Here is a 23,800-nt window from a genome sequence, read left to right as displayed (position 1 = left end):
AATTAGTTGTACGTAGCAGATTTGCAGTTTCATATGCAATCATCTTTTTTCATTGTACAGAAATTATTACAGAAGTGCTTGTTTTATTCCATAAATTAAAAATGAAATTTAATAATAAAAAAAGAAACTAGATAGCCTCTGAAGCCCCTATCAACTCATGAGATTGTATGATCCAGTGACGTTTAACAAGATCGAATCACTCCTTGATGATTCAGAATCTTGCAGTGTTTTTAAGACTGTTACTGTGAACACCAATAATCAATATTATATATACATGTGCATATACATATTTAGATATATTTTAAATATGTGTATATATTATACACACACATGCTCTAAGAGTTTGCAAAACATGTAGGAGATTAGGCAGACTATACTTATCACATGATATGTTCTGAAAGTTTTTGCTTTGATTTAAAAAAAAATAAAATACCAAATAACTTACTTTCTAGACTTCTGTGCTTTTTTCTGGAAATACCAATATAGATCATATCTATCATATCATATCACTGGTCCTGTCATTTTGGAAAGAGACAAAAGTGATCTCAAAAGAAAAAACGGACAATTTCAGGTAAATGAAATTGAAAAAGCTTTGCTTGAACAAAATCAATCTAATTCTGCAAGAGTTCATACAAGTCTTTCTAGGTTTTTCTGAAACCACCTCTTTCATAATTTCTTAGAATAAAATAGAATTCCACTACATTCATATACTATAATTAGTTCAGCTATTCCTTAGTTCATGAGCACTCTCTTTGTTTTTTGCCAACAGAAAAATAACTGCCATAAATATTTTTATAAATAAATACTAGTGGTGCCCATGAGTCAAAGGGTATGCATGTTCAGTGATGTTTGTAGCATGGTCCCAAATTGTTTTCCAAAAGTGCTGGAAAAATTCACAGTTCTACCAACAGTATCAATGTTTCTGTTTTCCTGTAGCCCCTCCAACATCAGTCATTCTCCAATATTTGTCATTTTCCTTTTTTGTTGTTGGGTTTTTTTTGGTTAGTTTTGCCAACCTCATGAGTACAAGGTGGACTCTGATAGTTGCTTTAATTTGCATTTCTCAAATTTTAGTACTTTAAAGTATTTCTTCATATGGCTGTTGATAGTTGAAATATCTTCCTTTGAAAATCATCTGTTTATATCTTTTGATTATTTATCAACTGATTTCACAATTTATCAGTTATTTATCAAATCAAATGGCTCCTATATTGAATAAGTTCCTTGTTAATCTTGGAAATGAGATCTTTAATAGTGAAATTTCATACCAAGATTATTTACAAAAATTTGTTTCCATTCTAATTTTAGTTATATTGATTCTCTTTGTGCAAATTTACATATTATATATTTAAATTTAAATTTAATTATTTAAATAAATAAATTTACATATTATATAATTAAAATTTTCCATTTTAACTTCTGTGATACAGTTGATTTTGTTTTCCTTATTTTTGAAATTCAATTAGCTAATGCTTTAACTATTTTAGTAGTCCTTAAAATCTTTGCTTTCAGTTTTTTTAACCTCTGATATTGAGAATTTCTATTTTAGAGTTTAATTAGGGTCTGCCAATTTGTTGGCTTCTCATTATTTGTTTGTTTGTTTTTTAGTAACATGTCCAACTCACTGTTCATTTTCTCTCTTTTGTTGCTCAAAGTGTTCAAAAATATAAAATTTCCCCTGAATCAGGAGTTTCTAAACTTGCACCTTTGAACTTTAAAAAAACCATGTATTTTGATACCTATATTTCAGGATACCTGGTTTCTTTTGTAACCTTATACAGTCTATTTTATGTATTAAAAATTATTCTGGGGAATCTTAAATTTAAAAGTTCAAGAATCTCTTCTCTAGTTTACCTGTCAGATTTATGGAGAATGGAGGAATTTATGACCAAATAGGAGACAGAGAACATTATGAAATGAAAAATGGATAATTTGACTACATTAAATTGAAATTTTGTACAAACAAAGCCAATGCAACTAAGAGTAGGAGGGAAGCAGAAAACTGGGAATTTTTACTAGTGACTATGATGAAGACCTCATTTCTAAAATATATAGAGAACTGAGTCAAATTTACAAGAATATAAGTCATTCCCCAATTGATAAATGGTCAGACGATATGAACTGGCAGTTTTCAGAAGAAGAAATTAAAGCTATCTATAGTCATATGAAAAACTGCTCTAAATCACTATTGATTAGAAAGATACAAATCAAAACAATTCTGAGGTACCACTCACACCTATCATATTGACTAACATGACAAAACAGGAAAATGATAAATGTTGGAGAAGATGTGGGAGTGTTGGAACACTAATTCATTGTTGGTGGAGCTGTGAGCTGATCCAATCATTCTAGAGAGCAATTTGGAACTATGCCCAAAGGGCTATGACTCAGCAATACTGCTTCTAGGACTGTATCCCCAAGAGATCATAAAAATGGGAAAAAAACCCACAGGTACAAAAATATTTCTAGCAGTTCTTTTTGCAGTGGTGAAGAGCTGGAAACTGAGGGGATGCCCGTCAATTAGGGAATGACTGAACAAGTTGTGGTATATGAATACTATTGTGCTATAAGAAATGATGAACAGGCAAACTTCAGAAAAATCTGGAAAGACTTATATGAACTGATGCTGGGTGAAGTGAGCAGAACCAGGAGAACATTATACACAGTAACAGTCACAATGTGTGAGGACTGTTTCTGATAGACTTAGCCCTTCACAGTAATGCAAGGATCTAAAACATTTCCAAAGGACTCATGATGTAAAACGTCATCCACATATAGAGAAAGAACTACAGAGTCGGAACACAGAATGAAACAGACTATTTTCTCTTTTTTATGTTTTGGTCTGGTTTTCCTCATGGTTTCTTCCATTCATTTTAATTATTCTATGCAACATGACTAATGCGAAAATGTGTTTAATAACAATGTATGTGTAGAACCCATATAAGATTGTATGCTCTCCTGGGGAAGGAGAGAGGAGAAAATTCAAAACTTATAGAAGTAGTTGTTGAAAACTGAAAACAAATTATTTTTTAAAAAAAGAATAAATCTGATCATGTTACTTACACTACTCAAAAGTACTTCCCTGGCAATCTATTGCTTTTAGGATAAAACTCATTTCAGCTCTTAAAGTCCTCTATAATTTTGATTCAGTCTAATTATCTAAAGGTTATCTTATTTTTATTCCCTTTAACATATATTCTGGCCATACTTGCTATTCGATGAACTCAGGAAGCCACATTCCACCTCCATACCTTTGTAGAAGTTGTCTTCCTTTACTGCCACCTTTGTCTGGAATGTGTTTACTCCTAATGTCTACCTCTTAGGAATCTTAGCTTCTTCAAATGATCTCCTATGAGAAGGCTTTCTTGATTTGCTTAGCTATTGGTGTATTTTCCTCTAACACATTCTTTTATTTACCTCTCTGTGTACATGCTGAATCAATCCAGCTGGAAGTAAGCTCCTGAAGGACAGGGATGGTTTAATTCTTGTTTTTATATTTCTAGTACACTGACTGTCAAAAGAGTCAACCAATCAATTAACAAGGATTCATTAGCCACCTCTAATGAGCCAGACAACATGCTAGAGACTGGGAATACAAAAATAAAAAGAAATAATCCCCATCTTTAAGGTGCTTATATTCTATCTGGGGAGACATGTACATAAATAAGTATATGTAACATAAATACAAGTTAATTGGATAGGGCAATGGGAGTATGGATGATCAGAAAAGGCCTCATGTACAAGGTGATATTTGAGATAATTCTGGAAGGAAATTAGGGATTCTAAGAGGAGGAGATTGAGAGGTAATGTATTCCAGGCATGGGGGATAGCCTGGTGAAAGGCTCAGAGACAAGAGTTGGAGAATGGTATATAAAGAACAGCAAAAAGGCTAATTTGGTAGGCCAGTAGTGACCTCCTGCTACTATCTTCTGCATCCTTGTCTCACATGATGAAATGACCTAACTCCTTACCAAGATTGACCTTTCTCCATATTTAAAAGACTGTCTCATCTGTTATCCCCACTCTCCCACTTACCTTCAATCACTGCCTGGATACCGACCCCTTCCCTACTGCCTACAAACATGTCCGTGTCTCTCCCACCCTCAAAAAAAATCTTCATTTGGGGGAATGGCCATCAATTGAGAAATGGTTGAACAAGTTGTAGCATATGATTATGATGGAATGTTATTGTGCTATAAGAAATCATGAGGGGGATGGTTTCAGAAAAATTTGGGAAGAACTATATGAATTGACGCACAGTGAAGTGGGCAGAATCCAACCAATGCACACAGTAACAGCAATATTGTAGGTCAACTGTGAAAGACTTAATTACTCTGATCAATACAATGATCCAAGACAGTTCTGAAAGATTCATGATGAAAAAATGTTATCTACCTTCAGAGAGAGAACTGATGAACTAACTGAATGCTTTTGAAGTATAAGTTTTTCACTTTATTTTTCTAGCTTTTTTGTGACATAGCTAATAGAAAACTATGTGTTGTATGATTGCACAGGTATAACTGTTATCACAATGCTTTCCTTTGCAATGGATAGGGGAAGAATTGGAGGGAGGGAGAGAATTTGAAACTCAAAATTTAAAAAAATGTTAAAAATAAATATTTAAAAAAAGATAAAACCTTATTTGATCCTTCCATTTCTGCTTTTTCCTATATCTCTTCTACTCTTTGTGGCTAAGTTTCTTAAGAAAACTGACCATAATCCTCTAGTAGTCAACCTCTGCTGATGAGCCTCTAATTACGAGGCTGGCTACCTATTCAGGGAAATAAGGGAAGAGGGGAGAAGTTCTTTCACATACATAAGGATCATTGCCAGCAGGTTTTGGCATATGATCAGAATTCAGGGAAGTACTTAAGGAAAAGCATCAGAGTGGTTCAGTTCAACATTTGTTATCCATTCTCAAAATGATCTTCTGCAACTTGAAGGCGTTCAAGCAGTCAAACTATACCTTCTTAGCTTTCAGCTCATGCCTGGCTCCAGAGCTTCACCCTGATTTGGGGTGAAATCAAAAGACATCTGTGAACTCAGAAAACAGCTTCCCAGATGCTTGGGGAGCCTCGGGACCCTTACAATACTTTTGCCCACAGCAAAAATGTATTTCAATGTAATTATAGAAGATAACTTTCAATATGTCACCTCTATTATGGTAGCCGTAAATTATGAACAGAATAGCCCATGTACAAGAATTTCATTTGGCATAAGCAAAGTGGGAAAGCTATTCACGGAATGATATATCTATATCTATCTGTATGCATTCATATAACTGGCAACACATGTCTAAATCAAACTCTTATCTGCAAAAAGTAATCTGTCTATCTTCTTGTAGAAAGATAGAGAGATCCAGGAAGTCTAGTATAGTGAGACCACTTCCTGCTCTGAAACATCTATCCTCAGAGTGATGGGTCTGAAAATACCAGCTATTTACCAGAAGAAGGATTATGATATAAAGAGGTTTGAACAAGGCTCTGACTTTACCACTATGGAATCTGCATGATTTGAGGTAAGTGACTGGGCTTCTGTGGAGCTATTATCTCTTCTGTAAAATAAGGGAGAATGGACAGATCTCAACAGTCCTTCCAACTCTCAGGTTTTACAATCTATATTCTATGTTCTAAAATCCCTTGGTATAGGGGTTTTTTCCACCTGGAATGTTTTATCTGTGTTCTAAGGTCCCTTCCAGATTTTATGTTTTAAGATTCCTTCCAGCTTTTAACAATGTGTAACTCATTTTCATGTACTAACATGATGGAGGCAGAACTGTACTTGAAGTAAAGAAGATGTGGGTTCAAATCCTTATTGGCTGTCTGTTCTGGACAAATTACTTAACCACTCTCAGCCTTTTTCAACTGTAAAATGGGAATAATAATATTATCTACCTCATAGGGCTGTGGTGAGGATCAAATGAGACAATATCTGTAAATACTTTACAAACCTTAGAGGACTGTGTAAATATTGACTATTATTATTAATTATTAATGTTTTAATTACTGCACAACATTTGGGAGATGAGCATCATGACTTTAATGCTTTCAGTATTTGTAAGACAAACCACTTTTGTCTCTCAGCTGTTAAGACAATGTTCTTGAGGCACAGTGTTAAATTCTGCTGCAAATCCTGAAAAATTATCATATTTCTTTAAATTAGACATTTCTGGGTGTCAGGATCAACAAAAGGGAAATTCTATGTTTTAAATCAGTTTTGCCTCTCTCTTAGTTGTAGCAGCTTTTGAGAACTGACTCCAGTTTCCTGGAGTTTGGATGGATAGGTCTGACATTTCACCAGCAGCCTTTATAAAAGACTAAAAATGGTATGCTGCTAGAATCATTAAACCTGGCTCTGTTAGAATCAAATGACATTTCAATGAAAATTATTTTAAACTAGCATTTCAAAAGACAGGGATGTTGCTGAAATACATACATACAACCAAGCATTCCAGCTTAAATTTATTCTAGCTCAAACTCTAGTCTTAAGTCTGCTTAGCTTTGTAAACGTGGCTGTGTTTATAAGGTACTTTAATTTACTGCAGTAGTGGCGTTTGTTAATTTTATGGCAATCTAAATCTAAACAGACTTCAGATATATTTTCATTTTAGTCTCACTGAAGCACATAGAAGAGAGCAGAAGGGCAAGGTTTCAGCACAGTATAAACACACACATTTATATATGTATATACATATATAAATGTGTGTGTATATATATATATATATATACGCATGTGTGTATATATGTATATGTATATGCATGTGTATATATTTATATTTTTTTCTTTATATGCTAAAGCTTCCTATCCCTTCCACTGTATTCTCTGAAATGCCTGCTCCCCAGGCAAGAAATTTTCTTTGATCTTAAATCTTTTCCATTCCCATTCCTTCCATCCATTCTCACTAAGATCTGGACCATTCCTGATGATAGCCTCCCTGGCCATTCTTTCTGACCCTGCTTACACTCTCACTCATTTCCTTAACTCATTTGTCAAGGTGGAAGAGTAGGAATAATCTTTATTTCTCATTGCTACTTACAGATTCTCCCTTACTCTTTATTTACCACCCACTCAAACTTCTGGTATTTGATATCTACTAACTTCCAGGACATTCTCCTTTTCTCAAGAAGTGCAAAGCTTGGCTCACCATCTTTCTCTGCTCCCCAACTCCTGCCTTCTTATGAGGGGCCTTCAACAGGTGTGTGTGTGTGTGTGTGTGTGTGGTAGGGGGGCATATATATATACACATATATATGTATATATATATATATGTGTATATATATATTTCCTCAAACACCTTAATTTAACCGTTCCTCAACTATTCATATAATGTTATCTACTCCATACTACTTCAAACACACACACACACACACACACACACACACACACACACACACACACACACACACACACAAAGATGGTCATACCCTTGACCTTAACTTTACTCACAAATATTCTACTTCCATATTCATGAACTCTGAAATTTCCTCATCTGATCACAACATATCGTTATTCTGACCCCTCTCCCTCTGCCTTGTAACCACAAATTCCATTCTGTTCAAGCCTATTACTCCTGTAATAACTATACTTTCCTTTCCCCATCTTGATCCTTTGCCAAAAAAGTTCAAGTCTACACTGTTTTTTTCTCTTGAGTCCTTTGCTCTCTTTTCTTGTCCTGCCAAATCTTAGCTTTGGATTACTTCGGCCATCCAGTACGATGACTCCTACAGGTAAGCTTCTGAATCAAAGTGAGAGAAATCACTAAACCATGCTGACTGGGTCCTCTGCAAATTTATGTTACGTAATCTCAATTGGGACCTCATTGAGCAACGAAATCTTTATATATCTTCCTAATTAATTCATTTTTCCACTCACCACAGAGATGCTTAAAAATCTTTTTCTACCTCCACATAGCTCCCATAGATCTCTTTCCCCACACTCTCTCATCTGAGAACCTTGCCTCATATTTTTCTGAAAAAGAATTGAGGCCATTCACTAAGTCTTTAGATTGGTGTTCAAAGATCTTCATAAACTGCTTTCCCCCACCTTTCTAATCTTCTTACATCTTACTCCCCTGCTAAATAATCTGAGATCCAGTAACACTGGCCTTCTTGCTGTTCCTAGAAAGAGACACCCCATCTCCTAACTCCTGCATTTTCACTGGGTGTCACCCCAAGCCTGAAACTCTCTCTTCATCTCTGCCTCCTGAATTCCCTGGTTTCCATCAAGTCTCAGCTAAAATTCTCCCTTCTACAGGAAGCTTTTCCTTAATCTCCTCAATTCTAGCATCTTCACTCTCTCGATTAGCATTTCTAATTTATCCTACATGTAGTCTGTTTCTATATAGATGTTTGTTTGTTATCTCCTCCATCAGAACGAGCTCCTGGAGAACAGACATTGTCTTTTACCTTTCTTTGTATCCCCAGGACTTAGCACAGCGTATGCAGAAGGAACTTAATGTTTATTGACAAACTGATGGAAAAGCTTGAGAAACACAGGCACATCAATTAATACACTGCTGACGAAACTGAATTCATCCAACCATTCTGGAAAACAAGTGGTAATTATGAGAGAAAGGTTATTTAATTGTTCAACCTTTGACCTGCAACCTCATTCCAAGACATGCCCCTCAGTGGTCAAAAACAGAAAAGCCTCACAAATACCCAAAAAGTCATGTCTCACTTACCACCTTCTGTACTCCAGACAAAGCCAGAGCTGTTTTTCCACTACCCTCAAGAGAATCTCGAATTCTACTCCTGGGATGCTCGTCTCTGATAGACAGCTTTCATTTCATCTTGCCTGGAACCAGGCCTCCATATCATATTCCAACCACCATTCCCAATCATTACTACCACTCTTTATGTGCTGTCTTCCCCAATAAAATGTAAGCTCCTTGAAGGCAAATACTATTTTACTTGCTTATATTTATGCTCCCATAATTTAACACAGTGACAGAAAAATAATAAGTATATTATAAATGCAATACCCGTCTTTTTATAGTAGTACTTTTTGCAATAGCAAAAAAAAAAAAAAATATGGTAGCAAACTAGGTACTCACCAAATGGGCAATAGCTGAACAAACTGTAACATGTGAAAGTAATGGAATACTATTGTGCTATAAGAAACAACTATGAGAAATTCAGAGATACAAGAAAAGGCTTACATGAAGTAACGCAGAGGTCAAGTATGCAAAACTAGGAAAACATAATGGCTTCAATAGTGCCAAAAGGAAAAAAAAAAAAAAACCAAAACTAAAAGATGGCTTCATTTTAATAACCAAGCTCTGTCCCAGAGAACAGATAATGAAATTTACCTATCTCCTCTTAGTAAAAGAAGGTGAAAAATGTTCATGCTGTCATGATCTCTAAAACCTTTTCTGGCTCAAAATACTATGAACCTGTAACTCTGAGCTTATGACTTGTGTGTGTTTGTCCTTCGTTGCCAAAGAAAACCATGCCATCAGAGAAATAATGACATGACTTGCACTTCACTTCGTTTTCAGTGAGGGAGGGCCATGCAGGTCACCAGCCTCACTTCTCCTCCACAGCCATCTGAATCCAGTGACCAGATATTCATCAGGATGACTAGAGATAACTCAGGATGAGACAGTTGGGGTTAAGTGACTTGCCCAAGGTCACACAGCTAGTGAGTGTCAAGTGTCTGAGGTGAGATTTGAACTCAGGTCCTCCTGACTCCTGCACTGGTGCTCTATCTACTGTACCACCTAGCTGCCTGAGCTTATGACTTAAATACTCAAAAGAAGCAGAGAATTTTAAAGTGCAAATGTACCTTCATAGGTTGCCTAGTCCCTGCAGTTGACTTCTGGGCATTTGGGTGGTGTTTCAGTGAACAGAGTGCTAGGTCTAGAGTCAGAAAGAGCTGAGTTCAAATCTAGTCTCAGACACTTGTTATGTGACCTGGGCAAGTCATTTAACCTCTATTTGCATTAGTTTCCTCAATAGTAAATGGGAATAATAAACAGGGCTGTTGTGAAGATCAAATGAGGTATTTGTAAAGCACTTAGCACAGTGCCTAATATATAGTAGGAGCTATATAAATGCTTATTCCCTTCCCATAAAGAAGGAACAAATAAATTGTAGCATAATGATTTATTCAGCTTTTAATATGGTATCCCAATGTGAAACTTCTACAGATTCCCTGATTTGACTGAAGTTCAGATCTAGATGCTGCTATTTATTAGCTGTGTGGCTTAGTGCAACTGATTTAATCTCTTTGAATTCAGTTTCTTTATCAGTAAAATGAAGGCGTTAGACTTCTCACCTGAACTACTTCAATATCATCCTATTTGGCCGCCTTTCCTGGTAGTATCCTCCCACTCAAATCAATCTTTATACACAATCAATAAAGTGATTTTCCCTATTACTTCTAGGAAAAAAAATAAACTCAGGTTTGGCATTTAAAGCTTTTTATAACCTGACCTCATCTTGTCTTTCTATATTTATTACATTTTACTCCTTCTCCACATAATCTGTGGTTTAGCCAAACTGGCTTTCTTTCTGTGCCTTGAACCTCTCATTTCCATGCATTTGTACTGGCTGTCCTTCATGCAAAAAATGCATACCTTCTTCATGCGTCCCCTCTACCTCTTGGAATCTTTGGTTTCCCTCTAGTCTCAGCTCAATAGCTATCTTCTGCAAGAGGATTTTCTTACCATTCCACCTGATTATCCTGTATGTGCTTTGTGTTTTTGATACACACATATACACACATCCATATGTATGTACACATGCAAATATATTATCATAGTAACACTGTCACATCTTGTTCCCAACATGAGAATATCAGCTCCTTGAGGACAGGAATTATTTCAAGTTTATCTTGGCATCAAGAGCCTTAGTACAAGGGCCTGACACATGGTAGGGTCATTAATAAATAATGTGATTGACTAGATGACAATTTCTATGGTCTTTCCCAGCTCTAAGTACTGTGACTCAGATTACCCTGGCAACAGTGGCACTTTCAAGAAGGTCAATTAGTCATATTTTTAAAAGCCCTAAGTATTAGTCTATAAAACTCAGTAAGTTCACACAGAAGCTTTTAATTACAGTCCTACCACAATGCTTGTTCATGAAGGACATACCAAGAGAATGCAAGTCTGGGCAGGTTCTACCAAGATAGAATGACTTCAATTAAAAGCTAATCAACAGATTGTTGTCAGAGGTCAAGCCCAATCGAATGAATTGAGCCTCATCACAAAAAAGGTTAGTTACCAAGTATGGGAAGTAAGAAGGTTCTGCTGTCCACATTCCTAGGTGATAGGGGTTGTGACCTAGCACGGACAGGTTAGAGGTCAGAAACTAAGGCCCAGGCACAAGAAACTGTGTGAGGAAGGGCCTATCAGAGAGGAGAACATGGGAGTCACATGGCCAGCGAACAGTGTCACGGGAGATCCAAAGTTGAGAAAACAGTATAGGAAGCCCCATCTTCCTCCACAAATCTTCCTGTAACCTTACTGGGGAAGGCTACCTGTCCATTCAGGGGTAATGGACATAAAGATTAATAAAGGTCTTCCTGATTACACAACTGCTATTATTCTTTATTTAAGGTGAGCATGTTTCTTACTGTTGGGGGCTTGTTAAACAGGCTCACTTCTAACACCAAGGGATGAATTTTCTTTAGAAACAGTAAGCAGGGCCACAACTATATCAATGGAAAGGACATCATCAATACAGAAATCATAAATATTTTTTAATAATTATTTTATTTGTTTTCAGTGTTCTATAATCACCTCCATATATCTTAGAAATAAAATATTTTTGAAATAATGAATAACACAGGGCCTATATGTTGCCTTTTTGAAAATATTTTTCTTTAAATGGAAATTAAAACAAATAAAAGTGGCTATATCACTATTTCTAAATAATCTCAGATAAACTAACATTTCCAAATGAATTTAATTCCCACATATATTAACTTGATTTTTAATTTAAAATAATGGGAAATAGAATGTATTCATACCTTTCCAATCTTATCTCCATGACTCAGCTTGGTCCCAAAGAAAATTTGAAAATACATCTTCTTAGAGGGTAGTATGGCACAGTGGAAAGAATACTGGCTCTGAAGTCAAAGCACTTGGGTTCCTCCTTACCTCTGTGACTAGTTACCTGGGTGACTTTGGATATGTCATTTATGGTACCTCAACCTCAATTTCTTTACTTGTAAAATGAGGAGGTTGGATTAATTGGACTCTGAGATTCCTTTCAACTCTGGATCTATCACCCTCTGATGTATTCAGAAGAAAGGCACAGATGCAAAATGTCTATCCATCATGGTTACTGTGTCAGTCAGCTTTGCTTAATTATTTCTCTTTGTTATAAGAGAGGGTTAATTTTTTTTTTTGGTGGGTGGGAGTTATATTTGGAAATGACTGATGATAAAAGGCATCAATAAAACAATTTTTTTAAAAAGAAGAAGACATTTAGGCTCAAGGGACTAAAACTGGTGATAGTAAAGAGCCACCTTAATTCTGTAAAGTCCCACCAAAACTCAATGTGCTACCCATGAGCCTCTTCTACTTCACAACATTCTCATTAAGGCAGTCAGGGAACACTTAACAAGTAAGGACAATTTAACTATTTTAAACACTAAGTTGTGCTATTGAGGAAAATGCTAAAAATAGAAACATTTATTCATGTTCCACACAACTTTTTTAAACTGTGAACAATTTGGATTACTGAAAATTATTCATGTCATATCAGAGAGCTATGCCCTTTTAAATTATAATACACAATGATTTTTCTTAGATTCTTAAACTTTCCCTTACATAAAAAAATATAAACAAGACATGAAAAGTTTAAGCTTCCCAAAGCATACTTTTCAAAAAGTTATGAAAAATAAAGAAAAATCTTTCACTGATTTTGCATTGTGGTATGAATTTGGCATTGATTCTCAAAGGATATGTCAGGAGAGTCAAGCTTAGCACGTTAGATCCAGTGAAGCACTAGGTACCACTTTAGATAAGTAATAAGAAGATTATCACCAGGAAGGTGGCCACCAGATGATGTGAGTTCATCCTTCGTTGCCAAAGGAGACCATGCCATCAGAGAAATAATGACATGACTTACACCATATGATATTTTGTAGTCAAAGCAACTTATGAAGATCATCTAAGACAAGGAAGGATTATTGCTTTTGTTGATAAAAGAAGTAACTAGACTGACCAAATGATGATTTCATGAGGTATTTTTACAGAATACCCCAGAAAAGGAATTGTTTTTTATGTCTACAAATAAGAAAAAAATCAACACACAAGCTAAACGAATTATGCAGATAACCATTCAGCTTTTGGAGATTCCATTGGGCAGGCCAAGAATCTTTGGAGGGAAGGAGAGTGTGGTGGTTAATCTATTTTACAAAATTTATAGTCCCAGTATAACTGCTTAAAGATTTAATGACAATAGTGGCTTTATATAAACCTCTTAAAGACCATCTAACTAAGGCATAGATAACTCTAATCTGCATTGATAAAAGGAGTACTCACATGAAATCAGATTTTTCATAGTACTGAAGAAGTAAAGCAATAGAAAATAGACTGAACCACAGAACTTCAGAGTTAAAAGGGAACTCAGAAATCATTTAGTCCAACATAAACATAAATCAGAATCTCTTCTATAACATCCCTGACAAGTGCTTGTCCATCCTTCAACTGAATACTTTCAATGATATCTTCCCAATACCTCCCTTAGGTAACCAGTTCTACTTCTGGACAGCTCTAATCGTCAGGAAGCTTTTCCTTACATCAGACCAGTGTGACCTCCCCTTGTCATTCATCCTAGGTCTTCCCTCTGGAACCAATCCTTCCACATGATGGCCATTGGAGTGCTAATAGACAATGACAGCATGCCCTCCCGCCCCAAGTTGTCTCTTCCATAGGGTTAGCACTCTCTGTTCACTATCAGACACATACATGAAAACCGTACCACCTTCCACTGAAGTGTATTCATCTCTGAGAAAGAAAGAACCAGCATTTTAAGAGCTCTATAATCAAAATATGTGAGAAAGGCAATGGAAGTTAATGCAATAAAAATTGGCTGAGAAACTTGGGAAAGGAGAATGAGATAACCAGATCTAAAATCAGACAGGATTCCAGCACTAAAAATGGAGGCATTTTGTGACATTTGTCCTAAGAAGCATGGGCCACAAGCGTTAAGAATGTGGGTTTTAAACCCACACCGTATGAGATTTTCTGAGAGTATTTTTCATCAGGTAGGATCATTAGTGCCAAACCAATACCTCACATGTGTTCTGAACAAACCGACATCTTTTCAATACATCATGAAGAACAGTCTTCTCAATCTAATTCTTTTTAAGAAGCAGAATTCTTAAGAAAGAAGCAACTTCTTACAAGATGCACTTTCCCTCCCCCCAAATCTAAGTTATTCTGGGAGCCTACCCACTCACAGAAATGAGGCCAGAGCCTAATTACTTTGTGAGGTTAGCTTGTTACCTAAAATGTTCTCTTTGGAAGCCACACTTTTTGTCTTATGGTTTGATCCACTGAAGAATCTGTCTTGGACTAAAAGTTCCAGAAAGGTTTATTACAGGATTCTGGAACTCATGTGATCAGAGAATAAAAGCTCACTACACAAAGGTAGGCTCCAGCCTTAGAACCCTGTTCCTTTCAAGGTTGCTTCTTATAGTACACACCCCAAACAATACTCACATGCAAATGACAATTGCAAATTACTTTGGTTTTAGTTACTAAAAAAAAGAGTTCAAAATCGAGGGAAACAAGGATTGGAATAAGGACATAGGTGAGCAGTGAGAAACTAATACACAAGATAAAACAAGTCAACCTAAGGAGTCTTCATTTAATCAAATAACTCACTTGTATTTTTTACACTCACTTTATTTAATTTTCTCTTTGTTTTAACTCCTACACCTCACAGCCCCTGGATTTGGTTAATGCAGTCTAACAGAAGAGCAATAGCAGGTTTGCGCAGGACTATGAGAGTGGTGGCTGCTGACCTGTTCATATTTCTCCAGTTCTGTGTGATAGATTTGTCTGATCTGGGTCAATTTGGCTCTGTAATCTGAGTGTTCAATAGAGTTATCTGAAGAACCTCCAGAGGCGGCCGCGGCTGCAGCTGCTGCTGCCGATCCCCCACCTTTCTCAGGACCTGAAACCCCTTCTGCCAATAGCATATTGTCCAGTCTCATTAGCTGGGGATCTGGGGGGTCCTCCTCCTGGGCTCCTCTGATGCTGAGACCTTCAAAAAAGGAGAGAGAGAAGGGATAGGAGGAGAGGGGAGCAAGGAGGTGGAGAGAGAGAATGAACAGGATGAGTATTTTATTTATTTCAGAAAACGTTCAAACAGAAGTACCATTACACTATATTTCAAATCTGATTAATTCATTCTTGATATTTCACAAAATTATAGAATCAAAGAGTAAGAAGTGACCTTTCACAGTATCTAGGCAAACTTTAATATTTTTAGGAAACCATGGCTCAGGAATGAAGTGACTTGTCCAAAGTCCAATGTTAACAGGATCCAGGACTAGATCCTAGTTCTCGTCTCCCTGCCAGCTCTTTCTATCATACCACATCAAATTCTCTCTCAGTACCTGAAAGTTACTCCCAAGTTCATATTTATGTGATCCTAGAAATTCAAGGAGGAAGGGGCGGTGGAGAAAGAAAGAGAGAAAGGAAGAGAGAGAAAGAAGGAAAGAGAAAGAAAGAAAAAGAAAGAAAGAGAGGAAGAAAAAAGGAAAGAAAGAAATTTGGGTTTCTATTTTGAGACATTTAATGTCTCACTTTCCCAGATTTGGATAGAATAACATTTTTTTAAATAGAAAAAGCAAAAAATAACACCTAGAGAGGTAAATACACTAGAAAAGTAACATCATCGCCACTCCTATTCCTATATAATTCTGTTTATGATGTATTTGCTTCATGACTGTAAGGTAGTACTGTCATCTCCATTTTGTAGATAAGGAAACTAAGGGTCAGAGAGGTAAGGGGACTCCTTGCCAAGTGCACTCTTCATGCAGTTGTCAAATAATTTTCCTCACAACGAGGAGGAAACTGAAGCCTCAAAGAGGGGAAATGACTGCCTGAGGTCACATTTCTAGAAAGTGACTAGACGGAACTCGGACTCTGGTGTGCTGCCATCCAGTCCAGAGCTGAAGGCCACAGGGGAAACAAACAAAAGTGGCCATTGTGTTTTTCTGGTTGGCCAGACCCAGAATCTAAACCTCTTTTTGAATGTTTAAGTCATATGCTTTCTTCCCAAAATGGAAAATAAAGAGAATGAGAGGGACTTTTAAAAATGTAATTTGAGGGGGAGAAAAGAAACACATACATTATGAATTAGTTGGCTATGCTAACTTTTTTTTTAATTATACAGAAGCTGTTAAGCAACTGCCAGCCAACTATAAAACAAAGATATACTGTTAAAAATGTTCCACCAATATAGTACTACATTACTGCGCACAGCATTCTCAATCTAATTTCTTTGTTCGATCAAGAACTTCCTAAGTGATGCCCAGTCAGCAATCTCATCAGAGGACTTGGGAGCATGGCTGACAATTCATAGGTTTAATCAGGTCATGCAGGCTCTCTGCCAAGATGCTATCAACAGTGCAGCAAACAAAGTTTTAAAATAATTATAGTGGTGTAAAAAGCACCAGAGTCACGGCAGCTTCAAATCAGCATTTTCATTAGAGATGTAACACAACCTAAAATATCCCAGCCCAATTAACCTCTTTAAATCTGTTTAAAAACAGGTATTCACGCACTAGTTACACAGCATCCCCATGGAGATTAAGTTGGCAACGGGCATGTTTGCATTCGGATTCTGCCTTCCGCGTCTGCGCCCGGAGTTATTTACAGACAGTGGGACACACTCTGTGTGTTGAGTGCAGCTTACATGACAGTAACATCTATAAGCTGCCAAGCACTCAAGTGAATAGCAGCATTGCTATTGTATATGCTAACTTGGATTTCCCATCAATTGTGTGAAAACACAGTTGGTTCCTAGGTGCCCTGAGTTATACAACATAGCAAGATGCTACAGCCTATCTTTGGTTAACCTCACAGATGAAGCATGAATTTCAGAAGAAGCTGTCACCTTCATTTAAAAATATAATTCTACCTAATTTCAGGTGAATAATAAAAATGTCTCATCAACATTTAAAATTATTTCTGTCACCCATTCAGAGGTTAATAGACAGACAAGATTTGCAAATATAATAGACTAAGACCATAAATTCATTTAGAGAGCCAAAGTTACTTCTAGAATTCTTTAAAAGAAAATATAATATAGCAGTAAGATTAATTTAAGACATAGTTAAGCAGATCACATTGATGTCTTACCTTGGCCCTAACATTTTCCAAATATCTGTTAAGACAGATTTATTATATTTGTATTTCCATATCTTCACCTTTTCTTTTTTATAATTCATTCTCCTTGGTGCTATATACTCTTGTGACCCAGAAATTCTTACTGCTTTGGTATAGTAGAAAAAACACTGATTTTAGAATCTGAAGAGGGATCTGAATCCTGTTTTTGTCATTTTCTATGTAATGTTAAGCAATTATTGCTCTGTAAGCTTCAGTTTCCTGATCTACAAAATGAGTGGGACTATATTATCTCTAAGGTCTTGTCAAACTCTAAAATTCTATTTATTTATTTACCAATTCACCCATTTATTTATGTATTTTAAATTATCTTCTTCAGTTGGCTGAAGACTACAGCATTATTATCTTATATTCGGGACATAAATGCCACATATTTCCAAATTTTCTGTAAAAAAAAAAATCCATTTTGCTACATTTGATTTAACTTTCTCTTTTACTCTAAATCCTAGCTCCTATTTTTGTCTCCATTTCTTCTCCTTTTTATTTAAAAAAAGTTTGGGTACATTCCATTGCTTCTATTTGTTTAGATACTCTTTATCTACTTTTAGTTTTTTCATCAGCTTCCCTTTCTATTCATCCAAAATGTCTTTTCCCATTTGGCATGTAGATCAAAGGAAAGTCATTTACAGCTTCCCAAGTCTTTGAATCATCATAGCACTGCAGGATTTAAAGTTGAAAAGGGTCTTGGAGATTACACTGTCATTTCAAAGATGGAATAACTGAATGTCTGAGGTAAAAGTACCTTGTCATTATTTCTCTGATGTCATGGTCTTCTTCGGCATGAACACACACAACACACCTTGTCAACCACCACTACCACAACAAGCAGCATTTATCATGTGCCTGCTATATGTCAGGTACTATGCTAAGCACTGGATGTGCTGAAAAGGCAAAAATAGTCCCTGCCCTCAAGGAGTTCACAGTCTAAGAGGGGAGATAACATGTAGATAACTATGTTCAAACATGATATATATAGGAAAAAGTGAAGGTAATTTTAAAGTGAAAACACTAGTATTAAAAGGGTCAGAAAAGGCTTCTTGTAGAAGGTAGGATTTTTAGCTGAATCTTGAAGAAAGCAAGTAAGTCAGGAGGCAGAGTTAAAGAGGAAGAGCACTGCAAGCATGGGGAACAGCTAAGGAAAATGCACTGTCAGGAGATAGGCTATCTTGCACAATGAGGGCAGTATTATTGGATCATAAAGTCTATGGAGGGAAACAAGATCCAAAAAGACAGAAAAGGGGAAAGGACCAGACTGAGAAGACTCTTAAAAACCCAAATAAAGAATTTTATATTTGTTTCTAAAACTAAAAGAGAACCACTACAGTTCATTGAATATGGAGATACACTTCAGGAAGATTACTTTGATAGCTGGAGTTGGGAGACACTTTAGTATAGGTGTGAAGTGAAGAGGGCTGACACAATGTTGGTAGTAGTGTCAGAAGAAAGAATGGGGTATATGAGATGTTCAGAAGATAGAACTGACAGGAATTGGCAATAGATTGGATATGGCGGGTAAGAGAACATAAGGCATTAAGGATGATACCTAGCTTGCAAATCTGGATGACTAGGAGTATGGTAGTATCCTCAATATTAATAGGGAAGCTAGCAAGAGGGGCAGGGAGAGTTTGGGGAAAAAGATGAGGCATTCAGTTTTGGACATGTTGACCTTAAGATATCTTTGGAATATATTCAGTTTAAGATATCCAATAGGCACTTTAAAATGAGAGACTGAAGGTCAGAAGAGAGGTTAGAGTTGGACCAGGGGTGAGAAACCTGAGGCCTCAAGGCCACACGTGGCCCTCTAGGTCCTCAAGTGCAACCTTTTGACTGAATCCAATCCAAACTTCACAGAGCAAATCCCCTTAATCAAAAGATTTGTTCTTTAAAACTTAGTCAAAAGGCCTCACCCAAGGCCACAAGAGGCCTCGAGGCAACAAGTTCCTCACCCTTGTTTTAGACAAATAGATCTGAGAACCATTTATATAGATCAGCACTTCTTAAACTTTGGGTTGCAACTCAAGAAAAATTAATCAACAGTAAAAGGTTTCTGAACATGCAATGATCAAAAATTAATAAAAAATCAAAAGTAATGAATCTGAGGTGTTTCTGGCAGCACTTGTCCATGGTGTTGCATCAAGCAACTTGACCGCAGCCTTGGTTCTGAACACAAAGCATATGCACTTTGCACTGTGCATGACCTCAGGCCATGCAACTAACACTCCCTAAACTTGCAAAGGGGTCAAGAACAGAAAAAGTTTAAGAAGCCCAGGTATAAGAGATTATTCATTGAATTGGGAGTCAGTCCATGGGAGCTAGTGAGATCACCAAGTAAATTAGTATAGAGGGAAAAATAGGCGCAGGAGCGAACCTAGGGGACACCCACAGTTAGCAGTCATGATCTGAATCAAGAATCCAACAAAGGAGACTGAAAAAGAGCAATCAGACAGGAGAGAAGGGAAAGGAGTGTCAGAAACACTAGAGAAAAGAATATCTAGTGGAAGAGGGTGACTTAGCAATGTCAAAGACTACGGAGAGGTCAAAGTCAGCTAAGTAATAGCAAAAGCTTACAATTCTGTAGCACTTTAAGATTTTCAAACTGCTGTTCCACGAATAACTTCATAAGTTAAGTAATGCAAATATTATTCCCATTTTTACAGAGAAGGAAAATAAGTCCCAGAGAGGTAAAGTGCCTTCCTCCTAAAGTCACAGAGTTAGAAATCGGATTTACAACACAGAACATCTGGCTCCAATGCTTAGTACAGTGGCTGGCACATAGTAGGTGTTTAATAAATGTTTATTGAATGACTCCAAACCCAGTAAAATTTTCATGATAGCTGGCTGTCCTAATATCAGCAGTCCCCATAAAGTAATACAAGGAGTCACATTATTTAGCATAACATGAAAGAGGATGCCATAAAACAAAAACAAACTTGTTTGTGATATTTTCCATTTTAAAATATTAAATATGAAATAATGTGTCAAAATCTATAAAAATGATTCTGAATGAAAATATAAATACTTTCCTCTATATTGTGCCCAGATATCAATTCCCACTTACAACAGGAGGAGAGGCTGAAGATTCAATACTTTCAGAACCCCATCAATAGTGTTGATTTCATATATGAATTTCAAAAAATATTCCATAGCCAAATAAGTTTCAGAACTGCTAGTCTTTAATGTAACCTATTAATAAAGTTATGGTGCTTTCCCACTCAGTCAATAAACATTTTTTCACTGTGCTAGGTACCACTGAATATAAAGACAAAAATGAAATAATACCTGTCCTCAAGAAGCTTATATTCTCTCAAGGGAGACAAGTTCATAAAGAAGTCTGTAGAAAAGAAATATAAGGTAATTTGGGGAGAGATGTCACTAGGAACTAGGGGTAGAAGGAAGAAGTGTCAAGAAAAGCTATGTATAGGGTAATTCAATATATAATTATAAGAGGTAAAAGTGGAAAGGAAGTCATTACAGGCATAAGGACAGCTGGTGCAAAGGCACCAAGAGAGACTATCACATAAGGAATGGAAATAAGGCCAGTCTGGCTGAACCAGAGAGCACAGGAAGGAACATAATATATGTTAAGTTAGAAAGGTAGGATGGAGTCAGCTTTTAAAAGACTTTAAACAGCAAACAAATGTGGCAAACAAGGGAAAATCTTTAGTAGTTTTTAATACAAAAGGAACCAGATTGTAAAGGAGGGAATGAGTCAACTCATCAAGAAAGAATGCAAAGGGATACAAACATTCACCATCTGTGGTACTATTTTATACACCCAATGTGTACATGTAAAATATTACTACCTTACTGTTTCAGAAGGAACAGATACAATTAAAGACAATTATAATAAGTGTATATTTACTGCTGGTAGAACAGTTACTGAGCTACTTAGGTTAGTCCTCTCACTTAAAAAATTATACGTATGTATATTAGATCTCTAAGAATCTATGGCAACTGTATGGATGACTGTGTTAATCTAATCCTATAGTCAGTCATTTCATAAATAACAAGTTTTAAATCTAGTCAAGAAAATTTAATAAAAAGCTCAACTTTCCTTTCATTAAAAAAAACTATCAAAGCTTTTTGTAACATAACATGTCCTGAAGGCCCTTTATCAACAATTTACTCACATGTGATGTTTAATCGATAGTGCGGGGGAAAAAAAGTCACTCAACTGTTTTCTTCTGTGACAAGTCATGATTACAGATCTCCAAGGGCCATATTATAATTCACTTGAGATCAGTTTTCCTGAATTTTTTTCAATTTGAATAGTTATATTAACTTATTGCATATATATATATATGAAATTTTAACTGCACTTACATGTAAAATTTCTCTTATTAGACCACAAACTCATGAGCTTCATGACAAAGGCAAACTATTACCTAACTCTACAAGGTTGGTCAGATTTCCACCTCTGAAAAGGTGAGGTTCCATAAGGGCAGGGACAGTGCCTTAATTAAACTTCATATCTTTTCTAGTAGCTGGCACAATACCCTGCAAACAAGACACATTTATCAAGGTCTGCAGATCTAAAAATAGGTCATATTTTTTCCTCTCAGTCTTATTTGTATAAAACATGAGTATGGTTATGATTATGTTATCTTTTAGCATATAATTTTTTTTAAAATTCCAAGGAAATCTCAATTCAGGAACTTGGTCTGTATTTTGAGAGTGTCCTTATATCCATCCAAAATCACAAGCATTTTTTCATCTGCATGATATGGTTTTCCCCTTTTCCTCACTACACCCAGTTATGCATTTTATTACTGTTGATCTTACTAGCAGTGCAATGCCTTGTAGAAGTCAGGTGTCTATCAATAATAGCAATAAAAATCCAATTTATGCAGCATTTATGGTTTTAAAAGTACTTCCCATACATTATTTCATGTAGTAATTACAATAACCCAGAGGTAAGTACACAAATAACATCTTCTTTTACAGATGAGGAAAGTGAGGTTTAAAGGGATTAAGTGATTTGTCTAATATTACACAGCTATTAGGGAGTATTAAGGGTACTATTTAAGTTTCTGAGCCAGGAGTGGAACCCAGGTCAGTCCTTTGACACTAAATCCAATGTCCTTTCCCCCACACCACCATTGTACTACCTCCCCAATAATAACAACAATTATATGGTATTTTATGTTTACAAAGTCATTTCTTCACATTAACCCTGTGAGACAGATAGTACAAAGTATTAATTAATGTTCCTATTTTCAGATAAGTAAACTAAGTCACAGAGTAGTGGAGTGATTGCCCATGGCCATAAAATGAATACATGTTGGAGCCAGGGTTTAACTCAGGTCTCCTGGCTCCTAGTTCAGTATTCTTTCCAATGTCATCAACCTCTCAGAGTATCTATAAGTATGTTAATTGACTCCAAAGTAGCTTGAACTAGAATGAATATGTAAAGTGAGAGATTCGCATTAATTTCTAAAGTCTCTTCTAACTCTAAATATTACAATCCTACAAAATGAACTCTGCATTACTCAAAAGGCAAAATATTCAAAGTGAAATAACAAGATCCAAAGAAACTTTGTCTTCTCTTTGCCTCCATACTATAATACATATTATATACATATGAACATGTATATGATATACACACCAGTATTCCAATGGATTTTTATAAAGTTTGAAATCTAAGACCTCTGGCAACCAATGTATTATAAGGTTAATAAAACCTATTTTTGTTACTGATTTTAATCTACTTATAACCATAACATTCATTTCAGGATTCCTAAGATTTAGACAAATCACATAAACAGACACTAAAACATTGTTCAATAATGAACTTGGCTTTGTTGTAAAGCCCACAGTTTTTGCATATCTTTCAGCAAATCCTAATTAGCCGCCTTTCAACATGCTGTGCACCTGCCCCACAGATAATAGAAGCGAGCATCTGCACAGTCTACTGCATTCTGAGGGCAATAAATAAATTGCAGGTCAAAATTATTACAAAGCTTTCTCCGAATAAACCCATATCCTTCATAATACAAAGCTGCAGATGTGAAAAGTACCTAAAACCCACTCAAATAGTATGATTACAGGGGCTGTTTGAGTTTAATAATTTGACTGTAATTCAGGCATTTTCAACAGCTCATTAAGGGTTCATTAATATATAGGCAAGCTTTTGAATTATAAATAAGCAGATTAGGAAAGTGCAGTGGCTGAATTGTACAGTAGTGGCCTCTCTAAAAGAACAATATGGTGAGCAGAATGACTGTTTGACCCGAGAGATTTAAGGTACAAATGCAGGGCACTAACTCAGCTTCATAGTTTCCATGATCCAATGAAAAATACTTTTGATAATCACTGATATCCATGGCTTCAGTACATGGGCATTTCAGATGTGTTCTCTTTGCGGTCATGAGTTAGATGTAACCAAAGTCTAAACCTAAACTCTGAACAAAATATTTTCACAAT

At 36.1% G+C, this 23,800-nt stretch overlaps 1 protein-coding gene across 8 annotated transcripts in view; it reads right to left on the bottom strand.

Moving 5' to 3' along the window:
- PBX3 (PBX homeobox 3) overlaps positions 1 to 23,800 on the bottom strand; it is a 293,993-nt gene that overhangs the window by 73,096 nt on the left and 197,097 nt on the right. For all 8 annotated transcript variants that reach the window (XM_072631934.1, XM_072631936.1, XM_072631937.1 and 5 more), the window contains one exon: positions 14,986 to 15,227. In XM_072631934.1, the coding sequence (XP_072488035.1) occupies positions 14,986 to 15,227 (242 nt within the window). The remainder of the gene's footprint in view (positions 1 to 14,985; positions 15,228 to 23,800) is intronic.

This window comes from Notamacropus eugenii, chromosome 1 (genome assembly GCF_028372415.1).
Source record: "Notamacropus eugenii isolate mMacEug1 chromosome 1, mMacEug1.pri_v2, whole genome shotgun sequence".
Classification (NCBI taxonomy): domain Eukaryota; kingdom Metazoa; phylum Chordata; class Mammalia; order Diprotodontia; family Macropodidae; genus Notamacropus; species Notamacropus eugenii.
The sequence above is the reverse complement of the archived record's forward strand: the minus strand, read 5'-3'. Positions and strand labels throughout refer to the sequence as shown.